The sequence below is a fragment of the Trichechus manatus genome, unplaced genomic scaffold (assembly GCF_000243295.1).
Source record: "Trichechus manatus latirostris isolate Lorelei unplaced genomic scaffold, TriManLat1.0 scaffold00052, whole genome shotgun sequence".
In the NCBI taxonomy this organism is placed as follows: Eukaryota; Metazoa; Chordata; class Mammalia; order Sirenia; family Trichechidae; genus Trichechus; species Trichechus manatus.
The window spans coordinates 8,814,023-8,834,517 of record NW_004443988.1 but is presented as its reverse complement, the minus strand read 5'-3'; the positions used below and the strand labels follow the sequence as shown (position 1 = coordinate 8,834,517).

General features: G+C 40.7%; 1 protein-coding gene across 2 annotated transcripts in view; it reads right to left on the bottom strand.

Moving 5' to 3' along the window:
* The window catches only part of BABAM2 (BRISC and BRCA1 A complex member 2), a 645,299-nt gene that overhangs the window by 31,573 nt on the left and 593,231 nt on the right, over nucleotides 1-20,495 (bottom strand). Inside the window, exons 11-12 of one of the 2 annotated variants that reach the window (XM_023732449.1) lie at nucleotides 10,821-10,974; nucleotides 8,108-8,146 (exon numbers count right to left, since the gene is read on the bottom strand). In XM_023732449.1, the coding sequence (XP_023588217.1) occupies nucleotides 8,125-8,146; nucleotides 10,821-10,974 (176 nt within the window). In that variant the 3' untranslated portion in view covers nucleotides 8,108-8,124. The remainder of the gene's footprint in view (nucleotides 1-8,107; nucleotides 8,147-10,820; nucleotides 10,975-20,495) is intronic. The other variant, XM_004377641.1, reaches the window with a different exon arrangement.

Genomic DNA, 20,495 nt, shown 5'->3' with positions numbered 1-20,495 from the left:
CTCTCCCAACAGACAGACTAATTTCCCAGCACACAAAGGTGTCCTGCCCTTCTAGTCTCTCTTTCCTTGTGGATTTCCTGGTAAGCCAAGTTCCCTGCAGCTGCTTCTGGCTTGCATGCCTGAGGTCAGAGAGTCAACCCTAACCCAGTTTTCCATTTCCACTGAGAGAGCAGGATGGGTAGGGAGTTCACTCCTTAAAACCTCCCTCAAAAGGGCCAAAGAGTGGAATCAAATGAAGCCAGGAACACAGCCGGAGGGCCTGAAGAAAGGTGGCCTGGGGGGTCCTGCTGAAGGACTTTACCTGCTTGCTGCCCTTCCCAGGAGGAGTGAGGAAGCTGAGCAGGCTGTGAACTCAGTGCCTGGTACAGCCAGTCTGCGGGTCTGAGCAGGATTTGAGGACGGTAAGTTTACTTCCCCCCGGGAGGGCTGGGTTGCAGTAATTGATGGCCAGGCTTTGTAATGGAGTTTATCATTTCTCAGCAACAGATGTCAGGTTCTCATAAATAACATGTTCTCTCTGACCTACGCAATGTGGAGAGGATGCCTGATGCCAGGCAGCACTGGATTCCTCCCCATCTCTGTTGCTCTCCCTTCTAAAAGGAAAAACAGAACACATCCCTTGGAGATACTTTTCAAAATGATTCGGAGAGTTCAAGGATGCAATAATTCCATGTTATTTACTGGTTTATTTTTCTCTTCACAGCTTCTATATTTCTAAACCCCATGAGGAAAAAAGCCCAGGAGGACAGGTGAGTGTATATATGCCAGGAGCCCAAGATGTGCAGTGAACTGAGGCCTTGGTGACCACCACCTGCCCCAGTTCCTCTCCCAGCTCACTGTCACTGGTTCCCTGATGCCCTCTCAGGGCACTAATGTTGTTGTGGGCCTGGAAAATTCCCTGTTCTCTCCTGTGGGGAGTTCAGCAGAGATGAGGCTGGGATTTTTTAAAAAGGAACTATTCCTAGGAAACCCAGGGCAAAACAAAAGAAAGAAAACCCATGAATCATAGCAGCAGCTGGGTTTGTAGGTTCTGTCACTAAGGTCTGACCCCAGATAGGCTTGCAGGGCAGAGCTTCCTGGGAGCCCAGCACTGGGTGCTCTGCCTACCTCAGCGCTCTCCCTTCTGCCAAGTACCTTCCCGCCCAGAGCAGCCCGGCTCTGCAGCTGCTCTGCCTTATAGTGGGCATGTGGAAGATGAGCCACAATTCTTGCCTTCCTTGTTGTCCCCCTACCCCTAGGGAGCCACTTGGGAATTCCAGGAATACAGGTATACGGGGTCGGGGTCGGGAGGCATGGAGTGGGAGGGGGCGTGTTGCAAAGTCCCTTCCCATCAGAGTTTTCCCTAGCATTGAGGGGGTGTCTAGACAAGGGGGAATGAGGACAATGCTTTGTGGCATCGTGCTACCTGGCTGCCTGTTCTGAAGCTAGCTTAGCCCCAGCTCCGTGTAGCCAAGCTACCGAGCGCAGGGCCTGCACACAGAGGCCTGCCTCTGTTGACTGAATCTCACAGAACAAAGGATCAGGTGAGCTATTTTAAGGGGTTACCAACAAGGGACTGAAGAAGTGGGCAATTAATTCCTGGAGAAAAAAATGCACAAACAGGCTCACACTGTAACCACATACACTTCATGGGCACCCCACCCCCCGCCCTTCCCCAGGCCTCAAAGGACCCTCAGACCTCAGGGCTCCTGCAGGTGGCGGTAGGAAGTACTCTCCTAGAGCTAGGATTGTCACACCTGCTCCATGGCGTCCTAGGGTCCAGAAAGGCCTCGGAGGCCACCATAAGTGGTGGAGGTGAGAAGTACATCCAGTGGAGACTTCTACCCCAATTCTCTCGAATCAAGGGGATCAAATCTATTTTTACCTGTGTTATTTAGAGGACAAAACACATAAGACTGGTTTAAAGAGTTTGGCAGCTAACAAGTTTGAAGAAAACAGTGTTTTTGGCAATACTAGGGTACTAACAATGAAAAATTATTGAAATAGTCCAGAATGTACAATCTTTTCAAAAAGGAAACTGGATGGCAACTAATAAAAGTATGTATGGAGAAGAGCAACATATGAGAAGTTATAAATTGCTTTGGGAGACTTTGGAGAGGTTTCTAAATAAGAACATACCATCTCTTTCTGACCTTCAGGCAAGAAACGAAACAAATGGTTTTAGGAGGTTCATGATGAATTACTCCCATGTGTAGACTGGGAAGCTATTTTGTGAAATATTCTTTAGTATTTCCATTTATATGATGGATTTAACGTGTGATGAGCCATTGTGGTAACTGGTTTTGGGGTCAAATTTTACTCAAAGAATCTACTCAGGTCTCTAGGACCAATGTGATGCTTTATACAATGAAACCCATAGAAAAATCACTCCATCTATTCATAGGTTTACCAGGCTAGAAGGGATTACAAAAAGTCATCTGATCCATTCCTCTAGATAGGTCTACAGCTATGCACAAGACACCAAGGCAACTAGTGCGCTCAGCCTTTTTTTTAAGTGATGGTTGGTTTTGTGTAGAATAAAAACCTGAAGGATGGAATTTTTCCATTTTTCAAACTGGTTGTGTTGGCACCAAGAAGACAGCCATAGGGGATGGTAGCCCACAGATGGGGGCATCCTAGAACTTTACAATCTCTGGCCAAATCACTTAGGCCGGGGGACTGTTTATTGGGGCCCATATGAAGGTATCATTGTTGACTCTGCTGTCTTTTAATTAGAAACCTCCTTTTCTCTCCAGGGATGAAGATGATAGTTAACATTTATTGACTGCTGATCTATGCCAGACAGTGTGCTAGACAATGTACCTACGCTTGCCCACGTAGTAAGCAGAATTCTAAGATGGTGCTCAGGATTCCCCACCTCCTGTTGTACATGTCCTGCATAACCCCCAGGACTGGGAAAATGATCAATTTCATTCCTGTAATTAGGTTATGTTATACGGCACAGCTGACTTTAAGTAAGGGAGATTAAGTGTGGTGGGGCTGACTTAATCACATGAGCCCTTTAAATCTGGGTCTACAAATTAGAGACAAGGAAGTAAGTGATTTGAAACATTATTCATTGAGCCATTACTGGTTTGAAGACAAAGGGTGGTGACACGTGGCAGGGAATGTGGGCAGCCTCTAGTTGCCGAGAGTGGTCCCCAGCTGATAGCTAGCAAGGAAACAAAGACCTCAGTCCTACAACCGCGAGGAACTGAACTCTGCCAACAACCTGAATAAACTGGAAGAAGACCCCTGAACCTCAGATGAGATAGCAGCCCCAGATTACACCTTGATTTTAGTTGTTTGGGACCCTGAAGAGAGAGCACAGGCACATAACACCAGACTCCTGAACCACAGAAACTGAAAGAATAATTTGTGTTGTTTTAAAGCTGTTAAATTTGTGGTAATTTGTTATGCAACCGTATAAAACTATAGACCCCATTTGAAACTCATAATAACCTTCTAAACCATTTTAAAGACTAGGAGACAAAGACTCAGGGAAATTATGAATTTGCCTAAAGTCACACAGCTAGTGAACAGCAGAAACAGGTTTAAACCTGTCTTGACCCCAGGATCAGCGCTCTTCATTGTCACATGTACTTCCTCTCTGGATATACGCTACTGGAGCACCAGCCCTCTTAGGAGGGAGTCCTGGACAAACGGGAATGGGGAAATGTCTGTCTGCCTGGGTGTGGATGTGTAGAAAGGTCAGAGGGCCTGTGTTGAGCCCTGGCTCCAACTAGAAGTCAGCTGGATGCCCTTGGGAAAGTTACTTTATCTCTCCAAGCCCCAGTTTCTTTGTCTGCAGGAAGGGAAGTAACAAATTGTACACTGCATCCCTCACAAGGAAATCATACAGGTTATGATCTCCAACTAACTCAGAGGTTGATGGTTTGAACTCATCCAGTGGCTCTGTGGGAGAAAGACCTGGCAACCTGCTCCCATAAATATTACAGCCTATGAGACCCTATGGTGCAGTTCTACTACATTATGAGTAGAAATGGACTCAACGGAACCTAACAACAGTGCGATCTATGACCACAACAGAATTAAATTAGACATCAATAACAATCAGTAAGTTATGTAGAAAAATCCTCAAACACTTAAAATTCAAGCAACATAACTTAACCCATGGGTTGAAAACAAATTGCAGGGAAATGAGAAAATATTTCTAACAAAACGATAATGAAAATAGAACATATCAAAATTTATGGGATGTATCTAAAGCAAATCTTAGAGAGTAATTTATAACTTTAAATGTTTTTATTAAAAAAGAAGATGAGTCTGGAGCAAGAGAGAATGAAAAAAACCAAAGACACAAGAACGAGATTAGTCCAAAGGACTAACGGACCACAACTACCACAGCCTCCACCAGACCGAGTCCAGTACAACTAGATGGTACCCTACTACTACCGACTGCTCAGACAGGGATCACAGTAGAGGGTCCCGGACAAAGCTGGAGAAAAATGTAGAACAAAATTCACACACACACACACACACACACACACATGAGGCTTATTGGTCTGACAGAGACTGGAGAAACTCTGAAAGTACGGACCCCGGATACCCTTTTAACTCAGAACTGAAGTCACTCCTGAGGGTTGCCCTTCAGCCAAAGATTAGACAGGCCCATAAAACTAAACGAGACTAAATGGACACACGAGGGACGAGAAGGCAGGAGGGGACAGGAAAGCCAATAAAGGGGAACCCAAGGTTCAGAAAGGGAGAGGGTTGTTGTGTTGTGAGGTTGGCAACCAGTGTCACAAAACAATACGTGTATTAATTGTTTAATGAGAAACTAATTTGCTCTGTAAATCCTCATCTACAATAAAAAAAGGAAGACAAGATTAAAATAAATAAGTTACACTTCCACGCTGAGAAGCTTAAAAAAGAAGAACAAATTAAACCAAAAGTAAGTAGAAGGAAGGAAATAATGAAGATAAAAGCAGATGGAAATCAATGAAATAGAAAACTAACTATGGATACAATCAACAAACCAAAAGCTGCTTCCTTGAAAAGATTAGTAAAATTTATAAACCCCTAGCTAGACTGATTTTTAAGGGAAAAAAAAGAGAGAAAGAGAACTCCACAAATTATCAATATAAGGAATAAAAGAGGGTATAAAACTACAGATCCTACAGTTATTAAAAGGAAAATGAGAGAATATTATAAACAATCTTATGCCAATCAATTCAACAACTTAGACATAATGGATAAATTCCTTTTAAAAAAAAATTGCTAAAACTAACACAAACAGAAATAAAAAATATGAATATCCTTATATCTACTAAAGGAATTGAATTTCCTCCCACAAAGAAAACTCTATCCAACATTTAGACGGAAATAAAACAAACTGAAACGAATTCTTTCAGAAAACAGAGAAGGAAGGAAAACATCCCAACTCATTTGATGAAAGCAGCATAGTGCAGATACCAAAAACCTGACAAGGCTAACACAAGAAAAGGAATTTCAGACCCACATCACTCATGAACATAGATGCAAAAACCTTCACAAAGTTTTAGCAAATCAAATTAATATAAAAAAGGATAAAATGTCATGACCAAGAGGAGTTTATTTATCCCTGAAATGCAAGGGTGGTCCAACACTCAAATATTAACTAATGTCATTCACTAGATTGACAGGATAAAGAAAAACCGTATGATCATCTCAGTAGATGCAGAAAAAGCATTCTACAGAATTCAATACCCATTTATGATGAAAATCCTTAGCAAAGTAGGAATATAAGGGAATTTCTTCAATCTGATAAGGAACATCTATGTAAAATCTACTGCAAACATCATACTTAATGGGGACATACAAGACAGGGATATCTGCTCTTACCACTTGTGTACAACATAGTACTGGATGTTCTAGTCAGTGCAAGTAGGCGAGAAAAAGAAACTTAAAAAGTGCAAAGATTGGAAAGAAAGAATTACAGCTGTTTTTAGATGACGTGACTGTGTCAAAAATCCTACAAAATCTACAAAAAAAGCGACTAGAACTGATACATGAATTTAGCAGGGCTTGTATTTCTAAATGCAAGTAACAACTGGAAAATACAAATTTTAAAATACCATTTATAAACAGCAGCAAAAACATTAAAAAATGTGCAAGCAAGAGTTCTACACTGAAATCTTAAAACATTTTTGAGAGAAATTAAAAAAGATCTAAATAAAACCATGTTCATAGATTGGAAGACTCAATATTGTTAAAACACCATTTCTTCCCTTTTTTTTTTTAGTTGAAATTGACAAACTGATTCTAAAAGTTATATGAGAATACAAAGGACCTAGAATAGCCAAAACAATCTTTAAAAGAGAAGAACAAAGTTGGAGGATTCACACGACCAGATTTCAAGACACACTGGTATTGGTAAATAAATAAATCAATGGAACAGACAATAGTATACAGAAATAGAACAACTCATACATGGTCAATTGATTTTGACAAAGGTACAAGGGTAATTCAACTGGGAAAAGAAAGTCTTTTCAACAAATGGTGCTGGAATATCTGGATATCTATAAACAAAAAATGAACCTCAGCCTCTACTTGACACCATACACAAAAATTCATTTGCAATGGACCATAAACCTACATGTCAACACAAAAACTAAAGCTTCTAGAAGAAAACATAGGAGAATTTCCTCATGACCTTGGGTAGGCAAATAATTCTGAGGATACAAAAATAATTAACATAAAAAAGAAAACACTGATAAAACAGATATAAAAATTAAAAATTTTCTGCTCAACAGTGGTTAAGAAAATGAAAAGGCAAGCACAGACTGGGAGAAAATATTTGCAATACATGTTATCATTGTTGTTAGATGCTGTTGAGTTGAGTTTGACTCATAGTGACCCCCATGTACCAGGCAGTACTGCCCCCATAGGATTTTCTAGGCTGTAATCTTTACAGGAGCAGATTGCCAGGTCTTTCTTCCATAGTCCTGGTGGGTGGGTTTGAACTGCCAACCTTTTGAAAAGTTAACCATTGTGCCACCAGGGCTCCTTCTTGCAGTACATGTATCTGCTAAATATAAAAAGAACCCTTAAAACTCAATAATAAAATGATAAACAACCCAATTAAAAATAGGCAAAATTTGAACAGACACGTCACAAAAGAAGATATACCAATAAGCACACAAAAATATGTTCAACAGCATTAATCATCAGAAAATGCAAATTTAAGACACAATGAGATATTATTTCACCCCCTAAGAATAGATAAAATTTAAAAGATGGACAATATCAAGTTTTGGCAAGGATGCAGAATAACTGAAACCACTGCATACTGTTAGTGGGAGTGTAAAATGGTATAAGCACTTCGGTGAAAGTTTGTCAGTTAAAAAGTTAATCGCATACATATTTCCACTCCCAGGTATTTAACCAAATAAATGAAAACATACGTCTATAAAAAGGCTGTATAAGAATGTTCATAAGCAGCTCTATTTATAATAGCTCAAAACTGGAAAGAGCCAAAATGTCCATCTACCGGTAAATGTATTAATAAATTATGGCATATTCATATAATGGAATATTACTCAGCAGTAAGAAAGAAACTATTAATACATGCCATAAAAGATAAATCTAAAAAAAATTATGTTGAATGAAAGCAAGACAGAAAAGAGTATAATCTGTATGATTCCATTTATAAGAAGTACCTAGAACAGGAGAAACTAAGATACAGGAATAGAAATCAGAACAGTAATTGCCTCGAGGGTGAGGAGACTGACTGGAAAGGGGTACCAAAACTCATCAAAATGTATACTCAAAATCTGTCAATTTCATTGTATGTAAATTACACTGCAATAAAAGAGGATATATATGCAAAGCCCTGGCCTTGAAAGAACAATACGTTTATGGAAATGAGACATAAATAAAGATGTGAAAAGCCAAATAATAAATACAAGAGACACTTCAAAGCAGTACATGACCAACAGTCAAATACAATTGTTAAGAAGGGAAAGAGCTGCCTGCAAATAGAGCCGATGGGAAAACCACAGGAAGAAGCTTGAAGGATGAGTACATTTAAGTAGGCAGAGAGGGCCGAGGGAAAGGGTGAGCAAAGGCACTGCGGGACAGGGTAAGCTAAACCAGGGTTCTCCCATATGGTAACTCATTCACTGACCTTTCACATCAAGCTCATCAAGTCAGGAGGAGTGGGGTCCTGTGAAACAGGACAAAGTTCAGAGAGGTTAAGAGCCCTGCCCAAAGCCACAGAGTTTATAGGATTAGAAGTAGCAATAGGATCTGGGGCATGCATGTTCTCAAAGCCTGTGCTCACCCATTACAGGGCATTTCACTAGTGAAAGACAGGGTTTTGGGGTCAGCCATGAGCAAGAAGCACATGTGGTAGGAAAGGCCCTGGTCAGTGCCAGGAAGTGTCCTTTTCTAAATTCACATGTTTAGAATAATGTGGGAATAAACAGCTGACTACACTCAAAAGGCTCTACTGCTGTTCATAAACTGCGAGAGTGTTTACATCATGGGCAGAGCTCCCCAAGTGAATAATAGCCTTTTATGCAATCTTCACACACACTATCTTCACAGGACAAAGAAACAGGGTGTGTAAGGAATGCTGCAGTTGACCTTTCTCTCTTTCTGTCCGTTCTCTTCAACCTCTGCACCAATCTCAAGCCTACACTGCAGGACCGTTCTCCAGTTGTGTTTATCCATGACATGGCTTTCCGACACAGCCCAGAGTAGTCACTCAGTTCATTTTCAGAAGTGAGCTTTTAAAACTGTTTCTTCTTGCTAGCATGAGCTGTTGGCTTTCTCCTATTACATTCAAAATGGATCCGTCTTCGCTACAGTAGAAAGCAGATTTTTTTAAAGGTTATTTCAGATGTTTTCTTTAGGCTGCTGTTAACATAAAGCAAATGTCTCTTGAAAGTCTGAACCAATCTGTGAAGATAAACAGGCTTCACTTATGATATTACTATACTGAAATCTTCAGCTTGTGGTCTGCAGCTCCTTAGACTCAATTCATACATGCTAAAATGTCTACTTAAGAAAAACACCCAGGTGCGCACACACACCAAGACAGCTTTGCCATGGAAACCACAAAGACACGTGTGGTTCAGACTACACAGCACATACCACAAATGACAGCCCATCTTCTAGGAGCAGATCCTATGTATACATGGGTCAAGCCCAGAAAATTAAACAGCAATGCTTTCACACATAAAGCTTACTTTACAACTGTTTTTTAAAAACTATACTTCAACATATACATCTTAATCATTGTTACTAGTTGCATTTGCATGTGTGTGTTTTTTTCCTTAAAACGATTTTCAGACTTGGGCATCACGGACAAAAATGCAGGATAAGAGAGCACACTGACGTTGCAGGTAACAACAACTCTGGATCAAACACAGGAATCTGAAGAGGCTTGCATTTCTAAAACAGCCACTCTGTCAGCATTTAAAAGAGCCCTGAGCCTGCTAAAGTGAAGGTCTTGAACTACAGAAAGTATAGAAGATGCCAGGAGGCAACCCGAGGAGACAGGGGTCTTGAGGAGGGGGAAGCAAGAGCATTCTAGGCCTGGAAGGCCAGGCTTTGTAGGTGGGCACTGTCAACCTGTCAGATGTCTGATACGATAAAGGCTTTACTCTACTCTGCAGGGCTAATGCTCCATGAAGACATAGACAATTTCTAATTTGTTTATCATGTATCCCCAGTAGGGAGGCCAATGTCTGTAACATGGCAGACATTGAATAAATATTTGATGAATGGACAAAGAGGATGCTTCATAGGTGGGGTGGTTCTTCGCTTGTGTGCATCTGTGGACCCGATCATCTTTCAGCTGGTTATCACAGGTGTGAGCGCTGGCTGTTCAGAGTGATAAAGTAATAACCACATGCCATCCTAACTATGATTTATTTTTGGTAACTATGACTTTGATCTGCTGCTGCTTCAATCTAGGAGGCCCTGCTCCATGAAGACTGCTGTTCCAGTTACTAAAGTTCTACCTATAAAAACACTCAACATATTCCTACAATTACCTATTCCATATGACTGAGGTGAAAGCCTTCCACACTGACAGAGAGGTTCATGTATACCAAGGGTTGTACTTCTAAACTCTGAACTCTAGCTAACTCCCACCTCTACCAAATTCCCAGCCTACTTCCATAGTGATTTTACTGGCTCTAAACTATTTGTGTAGCCATTTAGTCAACAAAGGAACATACAGCTCCTGCTGTGGGCAGGGGCTGTGTACGTACTGCAGAGGTGCCACGATGTATACAATTCAATCTGCTCCTTCAAAGAGATTACAGTTCCATATGAAAAACCAGGTACTGGGTCCATGTATGACTATTAAGCAGAAGTTCTATTTGCTTATTGTCACCTAAAATTTTCCATTTTTCCCCCCAAATATGAGAGTAGCTGCTAGCATTGTCATCACTGACACCATTTATCCAGGGCTCTAATTTTCTTCTTCTCTAATCTGGACAGGTAGGTTTCTAATAAATCCTGTAATCCATTAAAAAAAAAAAAAAAGTAGTCATGGCCATCTCTGAGACCAACAGAAACAGTAGGAAAAGGAAACACTTTCAGATGCAGGTCAGCTTCTTTTTGGACTAGATCAGGGGTCGGCAAACTTTTCCTCTAAAGGGCCAAAGAGTAAATATTTCAGGCTTTGCAGGCCATATGGTCTCTGTTGCAACTACTCACTCTGCCACTGTAGAATGAAAGCAGTCACAGAAAATAAGTCATGGAATGGGTATGGCTGTGTTCAATAAAACTTTATTTATAAAAGCAGGCCTGGGGCAGGAGCTTGCCGATCCCTGGGCTAGATAAACAAACTGTTCCTTTCTGGATATAAAAATGACTTCACTTACTTTGCTCTTTTGGCCATTTCATTGCCATCCCATCTGGGGCTGTATGGATAATTTTTCTGGGCCTGGGAGTAAAGTTGTCCACTGTTGGTAAAATGATAGACAGACTGAAACGTGAGAGTTGGCTGGTCTCGAGGGAAAAACAGGGGCAAGTCGACTGCAAAGAAAGAAGAAAGGAAAAGAAAGTTAGGGCTCAAACACATCTCAAGGTACTTTTCTGGCTAAATCTGAATATTGGCTACAAGACTCTATTTGAACCACAAATACTGACTGAGGCCTAGGTACAAGGTATGGAGAGAGGGACCAAGAAATGCAAGGTGACTTCCAGGAGTTTATAATCTAGTTAGAGAGGCAAATCACACATTAATGAAAAACTAACCAATATGAGGCATGTGTAGGTACTGAAAGAAAGCTCTGAAATGGTTACAGAGGTTTGGGGCTGAAGTATGCCTGGGTGCCCCCATCCATCTGAACTTCTTCTATGGAATTTACCTTGTATAATGCTCCAGAGCAGAGGTTTATATATACATACATACATATACCTGTTTTAAGTCTCTATTATGCCATAAGCTCTTCAAGGGCCAGGCAGTGCCTTCCTCATCTATAATTTGATGGAGGAAATGGGAATCAGGCTGTCCTTGAAGAATGGATTTGGAAAGGGGAGAAAGAGCATGGGTCATAATCTTTCTATTTTATAGGATATGGCAAATGGATCACTAGAAAAAATTAAAAAATGTTATCACTCTACTTCCAATCAAGCAGTGAACTTTGATAGTCAGCAGTTTCAATTTTTTTTATTTGTGTTACCACATACATATTATCTTTCCTTAATCAGTGTGAGCTCCTTAATGGAATACAGCAGGGACTAATCTGAGCACCACACATGGCTGCTGCGATAGTATAGGCTGATTTCCAATCCTCGCTGTTAACGTGTATTATGCGCATTACCTTCTCATTTTGGGATTCTTTAATCCAGTTTTTAAAAATAAAATGACTTCCTATTTTTAGTTGAAGCAACTATCATTAAAAAATAGACTGTTTCAATAGCAATTCTTAAAAGCACGTTTGTATGTTTGTGTGAATATTACTGTTATCTACTTCTAAGACAGAACAGGCACACTCATTTATCAAAAATAATAACAAAATGTGAACAGTATTTTCTAGCTTTACAGAGTAATTGTACATACTTTATCTAACTTGATACTTAAAACTTCATGAAGCAGGCATTATTTTTTACCATCTCCATTTAACAGATGAGCAAACTTGAGGGTTCAAAAGGTTTATTAACTGCACATGTCATAGCTAGGCTGAGGCAGGACTCACAGTTAGTCCCGTGATTCAAATCTGAAGCTCCTTCTACTACGCCATATTTCCTCCTGTTCTTCAGGATAATGGTATATAACCTGCTCACAACTAGCACATTATGTCATAATTGCAATTTAGTAAGTTAAAGTCTCTATTGTGAAGGGCGTACATGGTTCATCTTTTTGGCTATATGAGGCAAATGTATTTAAAAAATATATTGTTATTAGGTGCCATGGAGTTGATTTTCAACTCACAGCGACCCCATATGACAGAGCAAAACTGCTCTACAGGGTTTTCCAGGCTGTAATAGCCAGGTCTTTCTCCCACGGAGCAGATGGGTGGTTCAAACCTGGGTGGGTTTGAACCACCAACCTTTCTGTTAATAGCTGAGTGCTTAACCACTGCACCACCAGGGCTCCTTAAAAACAACAACAACAACAAAAAAAACCTAGTAGATAGTTATATCTCTATCACTACCCCACTCTGGGGTGACAGACTTGGATTAGGCCCTCTAAGCGCTCAATGTGACGTCTTAAGGGAAAAGTTAGGTTTGCTGTAAACTTAAAAATACCAAGAAATACAAAACGGTCCTGTGGTGGGGCCTCTTAGCCCTCTGAGTACATGTGTCTCTTGCTGATCACTGACTCAGTGCTGTAGGGGGTTTCTACAGATGAACCACACCACAGCACACCAACCAAAGAAAAGTGGCAAGATTCCGAATGTCCACTCTTCAGTCACACTTTCCACATGCCTCAATACGGCCATCTCAGTACATGTGTATTTGAGCCAAAGCCAGAGATTTAACAACATATAAGAGCAATATAAAAGATGAAAAAGACTAATTCAAGTCATAAATAATCCAACTCAGAAAACCCTTTTTGAATCACTTCATACACAAAGCATGATCTGTTCATCATCAGCCACTTTAAACAAATACTGCATTCTAAAATTAAGTTTATATTTTTTCTTATTACTCATTTCATTTCCTCTGATTAATTTTGGGAAAAATGCATATTCACATATGCTTTAATTTGACTTCAATTATGTTTATATTATGTACAAGTTTCTAAATATAAAATGAGACGTAGATTAACCTCTCAAAACAATCATCAATAGCAGAAAAGTATAAAAGCAATAATTTTAGATAACAGAATTCAATGGCAATAATTTACAAATATAAATACAGTCACCATGTAGTATCAAAAGCAATGCAGACAATGTCACAGTTTAGGTGTTTTTCAAGCTACTGGCTTTTTTTGACTTTGGAATGCATTATAGTTTTCTCTTGTTATTTTGTTTTGTAGAAAATGGGTATTACTGTACTAGCACTTTGATATCCTGAAAAAATAATTTTTTTTACTTAGTTCTGAATGATCCTCTTTGATCAACTAAATGACCAATTAATTAGCATCAAAAATAATTCAAAATGTGAATACAAATTTATTTACCAAGGCAAGTCAGTTCTGATTTAAAAAAAAAAAAAAGTCAGCAAGCTATATACTGATAAGTATCATGACGTTCCAAAAGTATTGATTACATGATTGCTTCTCCATGGAGAACTGTCTGACAAAGAGTAGCTGAAGCCAATATTAAAATTAAATACTTTCTTTGTTCACACAGTGGCTGGATTCTTAGGGAAGCAGGAATGGTCAGAGTACCTAAGATAAAAATTGGTAATCCACATATTAATTCACATATGTGAAAATAAAATAAAAAATACACAACTATCTTTCTCAACTTAAGCTGTATTTTGTCTGTATCAGTCAATAGTCAACAAAAAAGAATGGCTTTTTAAAAAAATGGTTTATGCATAATGCCATGGATTGAATAGTGTCCCCAAAATGTGTGTCAACTTGGCTAGTCCATGATTCCCAGTATTGTGTGACTGTCCACCATTTTGTCATCTGATGTGATTTTCCTGTGTGCTGTAAACCCTACCTCTATGATGTTAATGAGGCAGGATTGGAGGCAGTTACGTTAATGAAGCCGGACTCAATCTACAAGATTAGGTTGTGTCTTAAGTCAATCTCTTTTGAGATATAAAAGAGAGAATTGAGCAGAGAGACACGGGGACCTCATATCACCAAGAAATAAGAGCCAGGAGAACAGCGCATCCTTTGGACCCCGGGATCCCTGAGCTGAGAAGCTCCTTGACTGCGGAAGATTGATGACAAGGACCTACCCCCAAAGCTGACACAGACAGAAAGCCTTCCCCTGGAGCTAGCATCTTGAATTCAGACTTCTAGCCTCCTAGACTGTGAGAGAATAAATTTCTCTTTGTTAAAGCCATCCACCTGTGGTACTTCTGTTATAGCAGCACTAGATAACTAAGACACATAAGAATGGGTAATAAATGAAAATATTCATAAGAAATACTTTTCATTCTTCTTACAAGAATGATTTGAATGGTACAAATTAGTCAGAATTAGCAAACACACACACACAATGTGTTTTCCTTATCCCTAAGTGTTTCCGTCACTTAACTTTTGTTTATGATAAGTTAACTCATGGTTCTCTGACACACAGTAAAATAATGACCTTAGGCCTTGAAACAACTCACTCATTCTGCAGGAAACCCCTGGGTTCTAAGCAGTTTGGGCTCATAGCTGCAAGTGTATCAAAACTGAACATTTTAACCCTTTGCTCCCTTGGAACCCAACCCGCTTACTGGCTCAGGTCTGCATTCCTGGAGCAGAGTCACCCCTTGGGTTCAGTTACTCATTGTCAATATTATTTTGACAACTGCTTCCTATTTCCTTCTTCCTGTCTGAATGCTGGTCAGCTCTCTATCCACAGAAGACATGGTCCTTACTTGTTCAGTAGAATTTCAATAACCATTTCTGAAGCATTACTTCTTCAAGTGCTTGTTGAAACAAGTCACACCCAAACACTTCTAATTCTGCACAACTGGGCAGTTCGCAGGACTCACCCACAGGGCTCCAGCTCCCTGGGAGAGGGGGCGGGTATAATTAAGCTACGCCCAGCTTTCTGACTGTGGGCAGCTTGCTCCTTGCCTTGTGTGGGGCAGTCTCTGCCGTGTCCGGTACTGTCAGTCACAGTCCCAAACCTAGAGGGCTCTCCATGCCGAAACCACACACACAGCTTTGGGATGGAAGTGGATGCACTGATAAACTTTGCTGCTCTTTTTAAACCAGGCTGAGTGTGGACAGACAGTTTTACCTCGTCTAGTATGTAAGCTTAATTGCACCTAAGTGCTCATCTTTTCAACATTAACAAAATTTCATTAAAACCCAAAAAACCCATTGTTGTTGAGCTGATTCCGACTCATAGTGACCCTATAGGACACAGCAGAACTGCCCCATAGTGTTTTCAAGGAGTGGCTGGTGGATTTGAATTGCTGACCTTTTGGTTAGCAGCTGAGCTCTTAACCACTGCACCACCAGGGCTCCAAATTTCATTAAAGTAGTATTTAAAATTGACAAGACTCTCTAGAAATTCCTTATGTATCCACAAACCTCAACAATGGAAAAATGATCCTGGATAGTCAAAAGAAATGCCACACTATGCATCTGCTTCATAGGACAGCCTGCCAGCTACTCATGTAGAACATTCCAGGCATAATTCTAACAAGTTTGATTATATGATTTTTCCAGGGGAAAAAAATCTAATTACGGCAAGGTGAGGATAAGGTACATTCACAGCAAGTAGTGATAACTAGCAGTCTGGCATGAAGGAAGGAGAAAGAACAATAAATAAAATCAGGCTTAAGCGGTCAAAAAGAATCCCAAGTGTGAGGCCATTTAGAGCTTTCAGGGACAAAAAACTCTCTACATCTAACGACCCCTCAGGCTACTACCACACAGTAAGCTCACCCCAATCCTGGCAGCAACGGCAAGCCGGAGACCTACCCACCCAAGTGTCATTCTCCTTCCGTCTTTCTTACAGGCAGAGCCCTCCCTCCCACTGCTGCAGAGTCTGAAAATGCTGGATATTCACTCACTCACTCTCTGGGGCTTCCCTAAAACCAAGGCATGGAAATGTGACTCAATTCTGCCAGTGCAGTGCAAGGGAAGTCAGCTAGGGCCTTCTGACAAATATTTCCCTCTCTGACTAAAGACACTGCCAGGAGAAGCCCCCTACTTCATTGTTGCCTTGGATTTTATCATGTGAGTTCTTGAGGCTTGGAGCTCTGGCATCCATCTTGTGACCATAAGGGGAAAGTAAAAAAAAAAACTATAGCAAAGGCAACCCAGAGCCTGATATCACCGAGCTGCCCAATTCATCATCCCTGGAACTGCCTACCTCTGGATTTCTTGTTACATGAGAAGAGGACAAGTCCTTACTGTATAAACCTCTTTTAATCAGGTCTTCTCATAATTGCAATCAAAGGCATCCAAGGAAACATTAATTAATTTCTTGGCAGCTTCTGTTCAAGAAGGCAGGATAATTGTATAACAGATTTCAGAAATATTTCCACCAAGCATTGGTTAAAAAACATTCAAGGCACATAAACAGGAAAATTTTAGTTGTCTGGAAAATTCAGTTATGTGGGATAGTTCAATCCTTGAAAATGCCAAACAAATGAGGGGTTAACCATAATTGGTTCTCTGGGAGTCACATCATCAAATATTTTCATCATTACTTACAAGTTAGCCATTATTTCATCTCTCCAAACCTTCCAAGCTATATATTCCCCCATTTTTTCTCTGTGTTCCTGGGTTAGAAGGAAGATGCCCCTGGATTCACTCTGTGGTGCTTGTGGTTATGTTCCCACTTCCAGTCCTCTTAGGCCTTTCTAGTTCCTTCAGGCCTCAGTATGGGGCAGTTTTAACCCCTTGTTGACTTGCCATAAACTCACCCTCCAACGATGGTTCCATCAGAGGTTGATTCTTCCTAACAGTAGTTTGCATGCATCTCTTTCCCAAGCTATTTTTCCAAAATATTTACTGACCACCAAAAATTTGGAATTCCAAAATACCTGCCTGCAAGAAATATAAACTTTTCTAGTCCATAAGTATCTCTATTCAAGGCATTAAAAACCAAACCATGTCTCCTTTTATTACATGTCTTTCTTTTAAGTGCCCAAAACCAAAACAAAATAGTTGCCATCGAGTCGATTCTGACTCATGGAGACCCCATGAGTGGCAGCTGTGCTCCATAGGGTTTTCAAGGCTATGACCTTTCGGAAGCAGATCACCAGGCCTTTCTTCTGAGGCACCTCTTGGCAGGTTTGAACTGTCAACCTGACCATTTGTGCCACCCAGGGACTCCCATTTAAGTGATAGGGGAGAATAAATATTAACCAGATTTTGTTAAACTAATTCATCAATATGTAGAAGTCTGCATTCAATTTTTCACCATCTTTTCTATGATGTGATTAAGAAAACAGGTTACCTTTAGGGTTTTAATGTTACCAAACCAAAACCTGAAGCTTCTTTAATTTTTCTATAAATGCCAAAAATCCTAATAAGGAAGGAGACAGCACGGTATGGTGGAAAAAGGCACAGCCTTTGGAGTCAGATAAAACTAAGTTCAAATCCTGGCTTTACCATCTACTAGCGGTGAGACCTTAAGCAACAGACTTCACTTCTTTGACTCCTAATTTTCTCATCTGCAAAATGAGGATAATAATTCTTATCTCGTAGGGTTTGTCTCAGTTTCCTAACCGAACCAGTTGCCATCGAGTAAACGTCAACTCATAGCAACCACAAGTGTTTTAGAGTAGTGCTCCGTGCGGTTTTCAATGGCTGATTTTTCAGAAGTAGATCACCAGGCCTTTTTTCTGAGGTGTCTCTGGGTGGACTCAAACCACCAACCTTAGGGTTAGCAGCCAGGCGCATTAACCATTTACACCACCCAGGGACTCCCTTAGTTTCCCAGGGCTGCTGTAACAAAATACCACAAAGTAGGTGGCTTATAAGAACAGCAATATATTGCCTCACCGTTTTGGAGGCTATAGTCTGAATTCAGGATGTCACCAGGCCTATGGTCTCTCCTGTGTCTCTAGGGGAATATCCCTTCTTGTCTCTCAGCTTCGGGTAGTCCCAGACCTTCCTTGGCATGCAGATCCATCTTCACAGGGCCATCTTTCCTCTGTCTCTCTCTGACTCTCTTCTCTTTTATAAGAACATCACTCTGATGGGATTAGGACCCATCCTAACTGTGGTATGACCTCATGTTAGGTTAAAAGATAACATCTCCAAAGACCGTGTTTTCAAACAAGGTTATGTTTACTGGTTGGGGAGGGGCAGTTAGGACTGCGACGTATCTTTTTGGAAGACACAATTCAATCCATAACAAGGTCGTTTAAAGGATTAAACAAAAACCTGTTGTTGTGCGCCATTGAGACAATTCAGACTCATAGTGACCATATATGATAGAGTAGAACTGCCCCATTGGGTTTCCAAGGCTGTAATCTTTACAGAAGCAGACTGCCATATCTTTCTCCTGTGGAGCAGCTGCTGAGTTGGAACCACTGACCTTTCGGTTAGTAGGTGAGTGCTTAACCATTGCACCACTAGGGCTCCTTGAACAAAAACCTGCAGGTACCAAATAAATGTTAGTTCTCTTCCCCTACCCACATCCTTTGGTCTTCCTTATTCATTATCCCGCTTTTGCATGCATATGAGGAGACTGAAAATATCATGGCTTGGGTCAGGGGCACCTTAGTCCTCAAAGTGACATCTTCGCTTTTCAACACTTTAAAGAGGTCTTTTGCAGCAGATTTTCCCAGTGCAATACATGGTTGGATTTACTGACTGCTGCTTCCATGGACACTGACTGTGGATCCAAGTAAAATGAAATCCTTGACAACTTCAATATTTTCTCCGTTTATCATGATGTTGCTTATTGGTCCAGTTGTGAGGATTTTTGTTTTCTTTATGTCGAAGAGTAAACCATACTGAAGGCTGTAGTCTAGATCTTCATCAGTAAGTGCTTCAAGTCCTCTTCCCTTTCTGCAAGCAAGGCTGTGTCATCTGCATATCACAGGTTGTTAAAGAGTCTTCCTCCAAACCTGACACTGCCTTCTTCTTCATACACTCCAGCTTCTCGGATTACCTGCTCAGCATACAGATTGAATAAGTATGGTAAAAGGATACAAACCCAACGCATACCTTTCCTGACTTTAAACCATGCAGTATCCCCTTGTTCTGTTTGAATGACCGCCTCTTGGTCTATATACAGGTTCTTTATGAGCACAATTAAGTGTTCTGGAATTCCCATTCTTCTCAGTACAGTAAAATGCCTTTGCATAATTCAATAAAACACAGGTAAACATCTTTCTGGTATTCTCTGCTTTCAGCCAAGATCCATCTGACATCAGCAGTGATATCTCTTGTTTCAATGATAGCCCTCTTCTGAATCTGGCTTGAATTTGTGGAAGTTCCCTGTCAATGTATTGCTGCAACAGTTTTTGAATTATCTCCAGCAAAATTCTACTTGCTCAGGAAAAGTCATGGAAGCCCCCTAGACACATCCAATCTCCCTGAGGGACTGAATTGCTGGGCAGAGGGCTATGGGGACCATCGTCTCGGGGAACATCTAGCTCAACTGGCATAACAGAGTATAAAGACAATGTTCTACATTCTACCTTGGTGAGTAGCTTCTGGGGTCTTAAAAGCCTGTGAGCAGCCATCTAAGATACTCCTCTTGGTCTCATCCCTTCGGGAGCAAGGGAGAATGAAGAGAACAGGATACAAGGAAAAGATCAGTCCGAAGGACTAATGGACCACAGCTACCAAGGCCTCCACCGGACTGAGTCCAGTACAGCTAGATGGTGCCTGGCTACCACTACTGACTGCTCTGACCAGGATCACAACAGAGGGTTCTGGACAGAGCTGGAGAAGGATGTAGAACATAATTCTAACTCATAAAAAAAAGACCAGATTTACTGGCCTAAAGGAGACTGGAGAAACCCTGAGAGTATGGCCCCCAGACACCCTTTTAGCTCAGTGGTGAAGTTATCTCCGAGGTTCACCATTCAGCCTGGGAGTGGACAGCCCTGTAAAACCAAATGAGACTAATGAGGTACAGTAGTCCAGTGACAAGGGCCAGAAGGCAGAAGGGGACAAGAAAGCTGGTGATGGGGAACCTAAGGTTGAGTAAGGATATTGCTGATGTGTTGTGAGATTGTTAACCATGGTCATAGGGCAACATGTGTAGTAACTGTTAAATGAGAAACTACATTGTTCTGTAAGCCTTCATCTTAAGTGAGAATAACAGCACAATTGGAAGAGCGTAGTCAGTGTCACTGAACTGTGCATGTAGAAATTTTTGAAATGGTGTATCTTTGGCTATGTGTATTTTCACCAAAAAAAAAAAGGTTGAGAAGTTAGAGGGTTGACATGTTGTGGGGTTGTTAACCAATGTCATAAAACAATATGTGTACTACTGTTTCATGAGAAACTATTT